At 31.1% G+C, this 13,778-nt stretch overlaps 1 protein-coding gene across 1 annotated transcript; it reads right to left on the reverse strand.

The window, feature by feature from the left end:
• Positions 1 to 7,465: 7,465 nt before the first annotated feature.
• On the reverse strand, positions 7,466 to 8,682 carry LOC105768505 (probable long-chain-alcohol O-fatty-acyltransferase 5). Its single transcript, XM_012588457.2, has one exon. It carries the CDS (start codon positions 8,665 to 8,667, stop codon positions 7,648 to 7,650), a length of 1,020 nt encoding a protein of 339 aa, XP_012443911.2. The 5' UTR covers positions 8,668 to 8,682; the 3' UTR covers positions 7,466 to 7,647.
• Between the last annotated feature and the right edge of the window lie 5,096 nt (positions 8,683 to 13,778).

Genomic DNA, 13,778 nt, shown 5'->3' on the forward strand with positions numbered 1-13,778 from the left:
TAGGAAAATGAGAAATGTCATGTTTTTCCTCGTGATTTGTATTAGCAATTTTTAGTTGAATTTGAATTTTTTTCAAGAGGAAAAAGCTGAAATTTAGGAGAAAAAATTTTGATTTGTCATTCTCCTAATGAAAAGTAATAGAGATTATGTGAAATCACAGTTTCATACCATATTTCTCCCATGCGTAAATAGTTTTCTAGATTTATATATTTTATATAAAAGATAAAAATACACTCATAATAAGATTTTAGTCATTTCTCAACTAAATTAATATTCAATAAATAAATAATAGTATTGTTTTTATTAAAAAATAAAAATATTTTAAAAATTTTCAAATTAAATTAATATCCTTCTGCCAAGAAGTTTCCATGGTTGATTACCAAAAGAAAGCTTTGTGTTCAACTATTGGATTTGTGTATATAAAGTCAAAATTGAAACAATGATGGATGAAAAACTTAGGTGGGTTGACAGGATTCTCGATTTCTCTAAAATAAAAATTTTTTATTTAAATCTATTTATAATTTATAAAATTTTAAATTAATAATAAAACTACACGTTGACCCTCAAAATTAATAAAAAAATTGATTTAATTCTTTAAAAATTATAAAAATATAAACTATTAAAATAATAAACTTTAATTTTTATTATCATAAAAATATATAATTTAATTTCAACTCAAAAAAATTTTCTGACTTCACCAATGCTGAAGTTTAGGCTCACAAAGAGTTTTCTAAATACAAGATGGAGTTTTCATTTCCTTATATCCTAGACCACCGAAAGGATCTAACCGCTTGACCAATCTTATATCATTCTTTCCCCTAGTCTTATTGAAAGGCTTACGGAAACTATCGACTTTTTTGAAATAATCATTTGTCTAAAAAAATTTCTTAATTTGAATTAAAATTCAAATAAAAATAATTAATCATGTCCGTCATTGGATATAAAAGGGAAAAAGAGCTCAGAGATTGAGTTCAAATATGATATAAATTGTGTTATACATCAGTAATTACCGACTCGAGCCCTACTAGGAATCTGAGTCTTCGACCCGTGACCTGGATAGGTCCCACCAGAAGATTGAGTGCGAAACAAGCCACGAAGAGGACAACAAGGCGAGTTTGCGGACTTAGCTCGCAAGGCAAAGCCAAGAACCTAGCTCGTAACGCAAGGCCACAGATCCAGCTTGCAGGCCCAAGGAAGGTCACTGTCTCAGTTCTCATACACCCATGGAGCTCGTAGAAAGGGTCGCGTGCTCCGCAGGCAACCTAGACACGTGTCCACCAAGTATGAAGCCAGCCCAGAATGTTAGTCCTGGGAACATAAAAGACCGCGTGCTTCGTAGACACGTGCTTAGGAAACCTAGAGTTCTAAGAGAATGTCAGTACTAAGAGAATGTCAGTACTAGGGACAGAGAATGCCAGTACCAGAGGCAGTGGAGTCAAGACAAAATAGTGGGGCCCTATCATGAGCTATAATAACATCTGTAACTATAACACCCCCTACTCGTATTCGTTGTCAGAATAGGGCACGAGGCATTACCGAGTTTATTGAACGTTTTCAATAATTCTGAGTTATTTATTATTCATATTCTGAAAATAATCATAATGTCCCTTTATTGGGCCTCGAAGCCCAAAACATTCATTAGGAACCTACTGGGATTAAATCAGAATCATAGGGAATTTTCGCAGAATCCTAAATATATATATATATATATATATAGATTTTAGAATTTTTTTATTTCCGAATTAGGTGTAGGATTCATAAGGGCGTATCACATAACAAATCTTTTCATAAGAAATTGCATACCTGAAACCTGTTCACTCTTTTATAAGCTCAATTATATTTTTATCTAAACACTTACCATTCCAATGCACCTTATAATTAAACATATTACCATTCAATAGTAATTTGGCACTTGCCTAAACCTCAAGCAACAACATTGGTTAGAGTACTTTAATATTGACAATCTTATTTTCTCGCCATGTCTCACATAAATTTATTACTCGTCTTAATACACATAATTTTCCTTGTATCAACGTATCAAAGGTAGTCTCATATTTACATGTCATGATACATATCATTTTCTTGTTATTTCTTCTTAAATATAAATCATTCAATTCATTATGACAATATTTCATGTACCATAATTTTTTTTATAAGTTCAATGTCTATTTATTCCAAGAGAGTTCATAATCTTGAATATACATAATTATCGTGCAAGTTTCACATACATGTATTTTCCATATCATATTTCAGATATCAAATAATTATCATTTCTATGTATTTCAAGTTTAATTTCATGATTTTAAGTACTTATCATTTCCTATTTTTAGCCCGTTAAATTTCTCAGAATTTCGATGGATTTTCAGGGGTACACTTTAGTGTACAAATTCGGGTCCGTCAATTCATATTCATGTGCGCACATTTTCCAATTCAGAGAGCACACTCATGAACCTCATTTCTTACAATGGATTACCACCCAGCTAAATCCCCGCAAGAGAGCACACTCCAAGAACCTCATTTCTTCATGGATTACCATCGAGCTAAATCCTTGCAACGACAATTACTCTAATGAGCTTGAATCTGAATTACCAGTCCAGGCTAAATTCAGACCCTAATTTGGATTACTCGTCCGGGCTAAATCCATTTTCCACATATTCTTCAGGAGGCCTATATCAAGATCACCTGTCCGGGCTAGATCTTTTTCACACATATTCTTCGGAAGGGCTATATCAGGATAGGATCACCTGTCCGGGCTAGATCCTTTTTACCGTCAATTCCTTTTCAAAGATCCATCGAATTTTCCTTCCATTCAACCTGGATTTATTTTCCTTTTTATCAAATTTATCAAGGTTTCATCAATTTTCATACAATAAACATTCAAATCACATTCACATCAATAACATACATTTCAAGCATTTAAGAATATAATTCAAGTTACACGAACTTACCTCGTTACTTGTTAGTGTTTACAATTCCACTAATCCGATGTCTTTTCTTTTCCACATTCAAGTCTCGTATTTGAGTCATTCGGATCTTTATAAATAAATAAATAAACAATCAATTTCATGCAATTTGATCATTTTTGACTTTTTTACAAAAGTACCCTTAAAGTTTTACTTTTATTCAATTTAGTCATTGAGCCTAAAACGTGCAAATTATCCATGCTAGCTGAATATTCATATATATATATATATTTTTTTTCTTTCTCCTCCTCTCCATTCCACATCCTTAATTTATATAACATGCTTATAAGTAACATTATCTATGACTTCACTATTTACTTGTAAATTTATTCAAAGCTGTCCATTTGAGTCATATTCACTAAATTATTTTTATCTTGAGCTACAGAACTCAAAATTAATATCCGCTAATTTTCCCTGAAACTACACTCACATATCTTCTTACCATAAAATTTTCAGAATTTTTGGTTTAGCCAATAAGTACAGTTTATTCTTTAAAGTCACCTCCTTCTGCTTCTAACAGTTTCGACTCTTCTTCACTAAAACTTAATTATCTCATCGTACGGGATTCGAATGATGTCACCGTTTGTTTCTATTGAAAATAGACTCATTAAATATTTTAAACATATAAATTTAAGCCCCTATATATTTTTGTTCAATTTTTGATGATTTTACGAAGTCAGAACAGGGGAACCCAAAATCATTCTGACATTGTCTCACAAAATTTATTATATCTCATGATTTACAATTCCATTACTTACACCGTTTCTTCTATGAGAAACTAGACTCAATAAGATTTAATTACATATTTTTTCATCCCCTATTTAAATTTCTAAGATTTTTAGAAAATTTTCAAATTCAGACTATTGCTGCTGTCTCAAAACTGTTTTAATGTAAAATGTTGATAACTAAATTTATAATACCTTCCTTTCCTTTCTCTTCAATATTTTTCATCACTTTCTCTTATTTCCTTTACTAACATAACAAGAATATAGAATCTTATATAAGGAAACTCTACATTAACACTAATTTCCTACTTTTCAATAATATCAAACTCAAAAATATATTAAAATCTTAATGTTCTTACCTTTTGGTATTGATTTCAAACTTTAACTTGATTTTCTCTCTCCTCCAGCTTCTATTTCTTGAATCTAACTTGATATTCTAGCTCCCCATTGTCTCCTTATTATTTTTCTCTCTTAGAAGCTATGGAAATTCTTTTGATTTCTAAGTGAAAATGGTAGATTTTTGGTAAAAATGACCAAATTGTAAAGAAAAGAAAATTTTCTTTCTTTCTTCTTCTTCTCACGTTGATGCATGGGAAAGATGATGAATTCTCTTCATCTTTCATCCCTTTTATATTAATCATTTAATAATAAAATAATACTAAAAATCTTAATAAAATATTAATTAAATAACATTTATCTAATTAATTAATTAAAAATATCACCAACATCATCATTACCTTCTAGAATTCTCTCTCTCTAATTGACCATTTTGCCCTTCATTATCTTTTGAAATTCCATCCTCGTGTCACCACTTAATTTGGTAAAATTGTAATTTAGTCCCTCAAAATTCTTCACCTTTTCAATTTGGTCCTAATTCATTCATTTTCCTTAGTTTCTAGATTATTCCACCCTTAAAATATTTACACTACTTGTCCTTCAACTTTTTCATATTTACACTTTAACCCCTCAAATTTTGATTATTTACTCTTGGGTAACAAAACTTTTCCCACTTTTGCAATTTAATCATTTCTTGAATTAATATGTCATAATATACTTCCCAATGTTGTCATAACTCAAAATTCTTCTTTTTGTCACTTTATTTCCTTACTATATCAAAGATAATATCTTACTGTAAAAATTTTTGGGGTATTACAGTAACAACATGTATAAATACTCGAACACTCCTATTAATAACACGCGAGAAAATATTACTCAACAAATCAAAATTTTATTTCAATTGAAAATCTTTTATTATTACTGTAATAGCCCAAATTTGCCTGGGCCCAGACAAAAAAAAAACCAAACAAAAATAAATGATAATTGTCCAGTCCAAATTACAACCCAAATTACAAACCCGTTACCCAGGGCCCGATAAGCCCAAAACCTTAACTAGTTTCAGTAAAAAACTGAAAGCCTAACCCTAATGCGCCGCACCCCCTGCTACTCCCATGTCCGCCGTTCTTCCTTGGGTGCACCGCTCGCGCCTCGTCCCGAGACCTACCCCTTTGCTCAGCCTTACACCAAAACAACAAACTTAACCTCTGCTGACCACCTGCAAGAAAAGAGAAAGAAACAGGACTACCGAACAGAGGCCAAACAATGCTAAACAGTGCAAAACAGTAGAAGAATAATAAAAAAAAACAATATTGTAATCGGCTATAAAAGCCTAAGAATGGATTAATGTAAGGGAGTTTTTTCTTTGAATACAAACGAAACAGAGAAAAAGAAATAAACAAAAACTAAAAAAAGGTGATTACCTTGATTTTGATTTAGGGTTCTTTTTTTTTTAACTTTATTTTTATTTTATTTTATTTTAAGCACGAAGATACAAAAAGGAAAGGGAAAAAGAACTCACCGGAGTCATTCTGTGTTCTCGTCGTCGAAGGCTCCTTCTCCGGTGACAAAATCGGTTGTAGGAAAAGGTTGATGGTCCTTTTCCTTGGTTTTTTCGGGCGTTTTGAGGCCGGATTTGAGCTCAGGGGGTCAAGACCTTAAAAAAACACTTTTTTATCTTGCCGGCCACCGTGCGCGACGGTGCTGACGCCGGCGATTGGCGGCCAGCATGGTGGCCATCGATTGGAGCTTGGAGAGGATGAGAGGGGTTGAGAGATTTGGTGAATTTTTTTTTTAAATAGGGCTGAAATTAATTTTTTGGGGTTAAAAAAATTCTATTTATAGTATAGCCCATACACGTCGTTTTGGGCCCAAGCTTCAGGTGCCAAAACAACGTCGTTTTAATGTTGCCTGATTACCCGACCCACTCCATGGCTAGGATCTGCGTTTTTTTTAAGCGGAAGGGCTAATTGCGTTTTCAGCCCTTCTGCTTTCGTGATGCACTTCAATTTAGTCCTTTGTCGCCTTTTGGTTATTTTTTAAAATTTGGCCATTGATTTTTTTCGTGTTTCAATTGGGTCTCCAGTCTATTGATCTGCAGAGGAAAGGGCACGTGTCCTGGGGATGGGGCTAATTACTATTTAGTTCCCGCTTGTTTTTGCGCATTTAATTTTAGTATTTTACTTTATTTGATTACTTAATCTATTTATTTTATTTTAATTATTTACTTTAAATTTTACTTAGATTCTGATTTAGTCCCTTCTTTCAATCTTTTATTTTTTTCTTTGTATTTATTTATTCATTTATATTTACACTTTTTTTTCTTTCTTTCCATATTTTTTTGTTTTTTTTTTCATTTACTGTTTGTTTCTTTTATTATATTTATTATTATATCTATTATTACGATCTATTTATGCATTTTATTACAAATCACACCTACGATTTCATTTACATTTTAATTAAGCCCGTCATTTTCAATATTATATATAATATTTTCCTCTTTATTTATTTACATATTTATTTGTCTTCATTATATTTAAAAATGGGTATTGTCATTTCATGTGCATATTTTGTCATTAGAACTATCATTTATTTTATTATTGATTATTTATTTAATTAATTATTTTTTGAATGTTAATATTGGTATTAAAGTGATATGTATTATGAATTGCTTATTAGAGCATCTATGTTATTGCCGTTCATTAGCGTAACATTTTATTCATATATCAATTTTAATATTACATTAATTTTTACCTAAATTCGTAAAAAAGAAAATTTCAAAAATAAAGGTAATATTTCATATTTAGAAATTCGAAAAGTTGTGCCCTAACTTACTGGTTTTCGATTTTTCTCGCGTTAAACCTAAATAACCGAATATCCTTTTAAAACTAAAATAAATGTGTTTTAAATAAAAATAAAGGCAATATTCCATATTTAAAAATTTGAGAAGTTGTGCCTTAACTTACTGGGTTTTGATTTTTCTGGCGTTGAACCTAAATAACTGAATATCCTTTTAAAACTAAAATAAATGTGTTTTAAATAAAAACAAATGCGAGTTTATTCTCGAAAATACGAGGTGTTGTGTCCTAACTTACGGGATGTGACATTTAGTTTCTTCGAGATAAGGAGGCATTTTACATATTACAATTTATCCGAGTAATTTTTAATTAATATTAATAAAAAAAGATTATATTTTAAGTTCTTTTCGAGTTTTTAATTTTTGATATTAAGACACTAATTAATCAACTAGGTACCAATTTTTGGGCGTTACGAGGGTGCTAATACTTCCTCGTACGTAATCGACTCCCGAACCCTTTTTTTGAATTTCGTGGACCAAAATTGTTGTTTTAATAAAATCAAATCGTTTATTAAAAATAACTACTTTTCGAGGTAACCCGATCACACCTCATTAAAAAAAAATTGGTGGCAACTCCTATTTTCATTTTTGTTTTCAAAATTAAAGTCGACCCCTTTTTTAAAAAAATGGTTTCGACAATTACACTACGAAATCAATTCTCAATTAAATCCAAAGGAAGGAATTAAATGGCTCGATTTTTATTTATAATAAAATTGAGCCTTAGATATTTATAAAAGAAAAAATTGACTTTTTTTAAATTAAAATATATTCAAAATGTAAGCAAACCCTTTAAAAGATCCATCAACTTGCAGTACTCTCCTATGGCCTTCTCATCTACACCATTCCTCAACAACTGCGGAAGAAACAACCAAACGGCAGTCACCGCCAGAAATCCCATAGCCAACGCCCCGGAAACCACTGGGTGCAACCTCATTTTCTCAGGCACCACCTTCTTTACCACCACTTCCGCCGCCACCGCAACCCCATGTAAGATGAAAAACCATGTCATCTCCCAAGTAGGAGCCACACGAGTCACGTAATAATACATCAATTCATGCATCAAGCCGGAGACGACAAACACGGTGATGATCGCCGGCAAAGAAGTCCACCTTGATCCGACCAAACGAGTAGAAATACGACGCATTGGGTAATATACGGTTGGTCGTAGAATACTAGTAACGATAAGGTTCCATCTACGACCCCAGAAATCTTGTAAAGAGGTAGTTAAGAAGGGTTCATTGAACTGTGGCTCGATCTCGAGCCCAAACATGGCTCGAGCCGGGATTGCGGCCAAGGCTAGGGTGAGCTCAAGCTCAATGTACATATGGACACCGTACATTGCTAGAACTACATTTTTATGGAGATTTCGTTTGTAGTTATAACAATGGTAAAGCAAAGCTAATATTAGAACTTTTATAGCAAACAAGATTGATCTTTGGGGTGGTTTAGATTTGTTTTGAGATGAGGTTTTTTGTTGAAGTTTAATGGGAAGAGACGCTAAGGAAATGAAGTGAAAAAGGTTGGACGGTGGTGGTGAGAGCGGTGGTTGGTCGAAACAAAAGAGGAGGAGCTTGAAATTAGCTAACCAAGAGAGAAAGAAGGCGGTGATGCCAACAAGATGAACGGAGGAGACGGTGAGAGGTAGGTAAAGGAAGAAGATGATGATTGGGGTTAAAGAAAAAGGCTTGAAAATGCCTTTGGGGAGCTTTGATGATATGTAGAAACAATAACAAAGGGAAACTATAGCTAAAATCCATACCTTGATGAAATTGTGAAGTTCGTTCTCCATAGGTTGATCTTTGGATCTTTGATGAAGATGACGTTTAATGTTTAATGTTGATAAGGATTGTAGTACTTGACTTTACTTAGATAAGTGCATATTTATTGTGTATTTAATTGAATGTTGAAGATAGGTGCCTCCAATCATATCATAATGAATTTAAGCCTAGAATTTATTAGTTCCGAATTTTTGTTGGACATGATAAATATAATTTTGGTTGTGTTTGATTAAAATATTGATATAATTTTATAATTATTGAGTGGTTTTTTTATTTTAAAATATTATATTAGTGAATTTAATAGCGTTAACGATTAGATTTGAATTTTTAAATTCGAAAATTAAAGGATTACATTTCCAAAAGTAAAAATATAAAGATTAAATTTCAAATGTACGAAGACTACAAAGATATATATAGAGTATATTTTAATATTCAATTATTTATTTTATAATTTAGCTTAAAAATAATTAACCTAATGCGAAGCGTGGCAACAACTATACTAGCTATATTTCAAAGTAGAAAAATGAGAGAAAGCCCAATTTATCCTTTTCATAACAGTTACCTTGTTGTTATAATTTTCAAGTTGATTACGCGCACATCGCACCAATTGTTGATACAAAATGTTGGCTTAGTGTACATGGTGATTCATATACATCACTATGGAGAGCCGTTGATGATGGTTTTGAGAATTTTAATCTCTTTCTTTTTGATTTGATAGGGCCACAATTTGGTTTGGTGGTGAGAGAAAATCTTAAATACTCAAATGGCATGCAAATTTATTATTAATTGTATACTCAAATGGCATGCAAATTTATTATTAATTGTGAATTTAGTCCCTTTATTTTAATGTAGTCTATTTTAATTTTTGTATTTTTTGAATTAGTTAATTTTAAGTCATGTATTTTATAATTTTCGTTTTAGACATAAAAATTTATTTTCGATGAATTCGACACCCATCGCAGGTGTCTTTGGATGTAATGAAACAAGTTAATATAGTCGAGTCAATATGGCTTGAAGTGGTGGAACCAGGATGTTAACCTTAATAGGGCCAAAACTAAAATTTAATGTGTATTTAATTGAACGTTGTCAATTTCAGTTGGTTATGAAAACATAATTAAATGTAATTTAAATTATGTTCGTATATTTATGTGGCTTTAAGTCATTACCTTTTTAATTATATATATTTTTAGTTCGTTATTTTAATTATAACTTTTAAAATTTTTATTATTTATGATTATATTTGTAATTATAATTGTATTTGTAATTTTTTATATTTTTTTAAAATTGAATAATTTATTTCTCGGTTATATTTATTTAAAATTAACATAAAAATACACGATAACTTAAATAAAGAAAGTTAATTTGATATAAAATTGTTCAAGTTCAAACTTAAAGATCATCTGAAATTTGAAAAATTTAGATAAACATAAATTTAAAAATTGGTTTAGGCAAAAATGAATAATTTGCAAATACAGATTGCAAATACGTATAATTATCAAATATTAAATAATAAATATTAAATAAAATAATTATATTTCAAAAATATAAAATGGTATACGTGAATCTAGACAGGCTTGAGCAAATTATTTGCAAATACGGATTGCTTTAGGCAAAATTTGAAATCCATATTTCAAGTAGAGTCAAGTTTGGGCAACTATGTATGGTATTGATATCATTAAGTGTAAACGAGCCTCAAGCTATTAGTAACGAAGCTCAAGCTCGATTTAAGATTAAAATCAAATAGTTTGAACAAACTTAATTATACTAAATTAAAGTTTATCGATGTAAGAAAAAAAATCTTAATTTTCATGTAACTTCAAACTCGATTATTGATACTTGATTTGAACTCGAGTAATACTAATTAAAAATATTAGACTAGTGAGCAATATTTAAATTCAATTTACTCAAATTCGATTAAAATCAAGTTAAGTTAAATAGAATAGTTTGCTAACTCAATACTTATTAGTTATTATCCCTAGATATGGGTGCACGCAAGAAAAATACATTATTAAAATTTGACATAATGACTTATTTGGTCCTCTAATATTATAAAGAAAATAATTTTAGCTATTCAGTTAATTTTTGTTTTCTTAAATTTTTAAACTTGTATTTGTTTGTCAAATCACCTCCAAAATAAATGAAAATTTTAACTTTTACTAGCGTGGCATACACATGGATTGACAATTAATTAATTTTTTAAAATTTTAAAAATTCAAAAAATTATTTTAAAAATTAAATATTATTAAAATAAAAAATAAAAATTTTATTGGAAATATTTTTAATATTTAAAAAAATTAATTTCACACTAGACCTGTCCATGGGCCGGGCGGCCCGCCCGAAATATGGGAGGGTTCAGGTAAAAATATAAGCCTGAAATATGGGTTTGGGCAAAAAAACTAGGCCCATTTAGAAAATGGGCCGAGCCTCGAGCACCACTTTTTTGGCCCGGGCCCGGCAGGGCCCGGCCCGAATTTAATAAATATATATTTTTTATTTTTATTTTTTAAGTTTAAAATATTTTAAAATTTCTTTTTTTATTTTAAAAATAATTTTTCGATATTTATTAAAAATGGGCCGGGCCCTGGTTTAGGATTTTATTCCCGGGCTGGGCCTGGACAAAATTCCAGGCCCATATTTCGGGTCGGGCTGGGCCTAGGAGGCGGGCCAAAATTTTTTATGGGCCCGACCCGAACCCCGGCCGGCCCGGCCCATGGTCACCTCTATTTCACACCAAAGAATTTAATAGAATAATTTCAATGGTGGTAACAATTGCACTTGAGTTTTTAAATTCAAAAATTAGAAGACGACATTACTGAAAATAAAAGTAGGGGACTAACTTTTAAATATAAAAAGTGCATAGGGAATTAGAGCATATTTTAACTTTTAAATTTTAAATTTACAATTTCACATGAACAAATAGTCAACCGAATGCGAAGTGTGAGCCTAGAACCATACTTGTAACACCCCAAACTTGACCTAGATGTTACAGGCAAATCTGGGGATGTTATCGTAAATTGATTGAAAATTCTTAATTTGTATGTTTTGCAAATCATCGTAAACTCTATTTACACAAAAACCCAGTTTAATTGAAAGCATATCTTTCCTAACTATTTTATTGAAAACGTTGTGTGCTTACACTTTCCAAAATTTATAAGTTTGCAGCAGAAATTTTTAGAACGTTGAATTTTGGGAAAATACAGTTTGTTGTTTAGAAATCCATTGTTTTTGTAGGAAAACGATTGTTTTCAATAAAAACATTTAAATAGTTTCGTGTGGAAAATGGAAATAAAATCTAAAACAAAAACAACCCAAAATGTCTAGGCAGTCTAAAATATACAAAACAATTAAACCCAAATTAAAATAAATAAAGTGAACAAAAATGTTATTATATCCGAGCTCCTGTCGCATCGACTTGCCTAAGTCTGAGGGTTACCTAAAAGTGACAGATAACAGAAGGTGAGTTTTCAAAACTCGGTGTGCAACATTTCATATAGAAATCAATCAGATGTATGTATAAAAATATATATCAAAAACAAAACTTATCAAAGCACAACAGATACAAATAATCATGTCCCCATTTGCTACACACTATCTCTGACCATCTCAACACACTATATAGGTATTATATATTCATCCAGGCCTACACACCGCTTAGTGTCGGTATGACACTAATCAAAATATTTGTAGCAGAGTTGCCAGTTTATTAGGTGATTTATCACTGTCCAGAAACATATGTGGTTGAGCCACCAAATACGACAGGTTATTAAATTGCCTACACTTCATATAACAAATCCCATCCCAGATGCAAATGCAAAACTAATAGGTATCAGATATGTTTACGATGTACATGCTTGTCATGACAGATACAAAGCATAAATAACATTTTTCATATTATACTTCACGTATTACTGATTTTACCTATCTTATATCATTTCAAACATGTGTAATTATATCAAGTTTTATGCTAACAAATCATAAAAATCCATGTTTTATAGCTTAATTAATTATATACCGACCCTACGGAGGCTTACGTTCAATCCAGACGAAGTTTACGGTCCTAGGAAAAAATCTTATTTGTCATGCTCCTATTGAAAAGAGACAAGGATGACGCGGAATCACAGTTTCATACAATTCTTTCTCTATCCCCAACATCCCAATTCTTATTCAACTAAGTTCTCTAACTGAATTTAGAAAAAGAAATAAATATCTCTCAAAGCTCACAAAGAGACTCCCACTCAAAACCTTAACCACTAAAACAAACACATGATATAATTTAACAAATCAGGAATTCATATTTTTAGGACGTTGCAACACTAATACACCAAGCTTGAAATGTGTGCCACCTTCATTTAAGATTATATAACAACGGTAAATTTTAATTTTGGTATATGTGTTACACTTGAATTTAAGATCTAATCTTAATACTTCAACTTTTTCTTTATATAATTTGATATCTTAACTTTTACAAGGTGTCATTGATTAACCCAAATCTTTTATTTAATTAAAATATTTATATAACTTTTAAGAGTTATAAATACTGTTAGAAAGTATTTGTTAAATTCAAGTCTATTATAATATTTTTATATGACTACTAAATTCAGTATAGTCCTATACGATCAAGTTTAAATGACCGCTGCAGCTTTAAAAGTTAACCAAATCCAATTGATGGAAATTAAATGGCTCTATTTTTATTTATGATAAAATTCGATAAACCCTCTAATATTTAAAAAAGAAAAAAAAAGGTTTTTTTTTTCAAAAAAAATTATGATGATATTCAAAATGGAAGCAAACCCTTGAAAAGATCCATCAACTTGGAGTACTCTTCAATGATATTCTCTTCTACACCATTCCTCGCTAACTGCGGGAGAAACAACCAATTGACAGTTACCGCCACAAATCCCAAAGTCAACACCCTGGAAACCGCCGGGTGCAACCTCATTTTCTCAGGCACCACCTTCTTCACCACCACTGCCGCCGGCATCGCTATCCCATGTAAGATGAAAAACCATGTCACCTCCCAAGTAGGAGCCACACGAGTCAAGCAATAATAAATCAATTCATGCATCAAGCCGGAGACGACGAACACGGCGATGATGAGAGGGAGCTTATTTTAATATGGGTG

This window comes from Gossypium raimondii, chromosome 5 (assembly GCF_025698545.1).
Source record: "Gossypium raimondii isolate GPD5lz chromosome 5, ASM2569854v1, whole genome shotgun sequence".
Lineage (NCBI taxonomy): Eukaryota > Viridiplantae > Streptophyta > Magnoliopsida > Malvales > Malvaceae > Gossypium > Gossypium raimondii.

Coding starts and splice junctions, on each gene's coding strand:
- LOC105768505 (XM_012588457.2), bottom strand. CDS start 8,667: ATGGAGAACGAACTTCACAATTTCATCAAGGTATGGATTTTAGCTATA.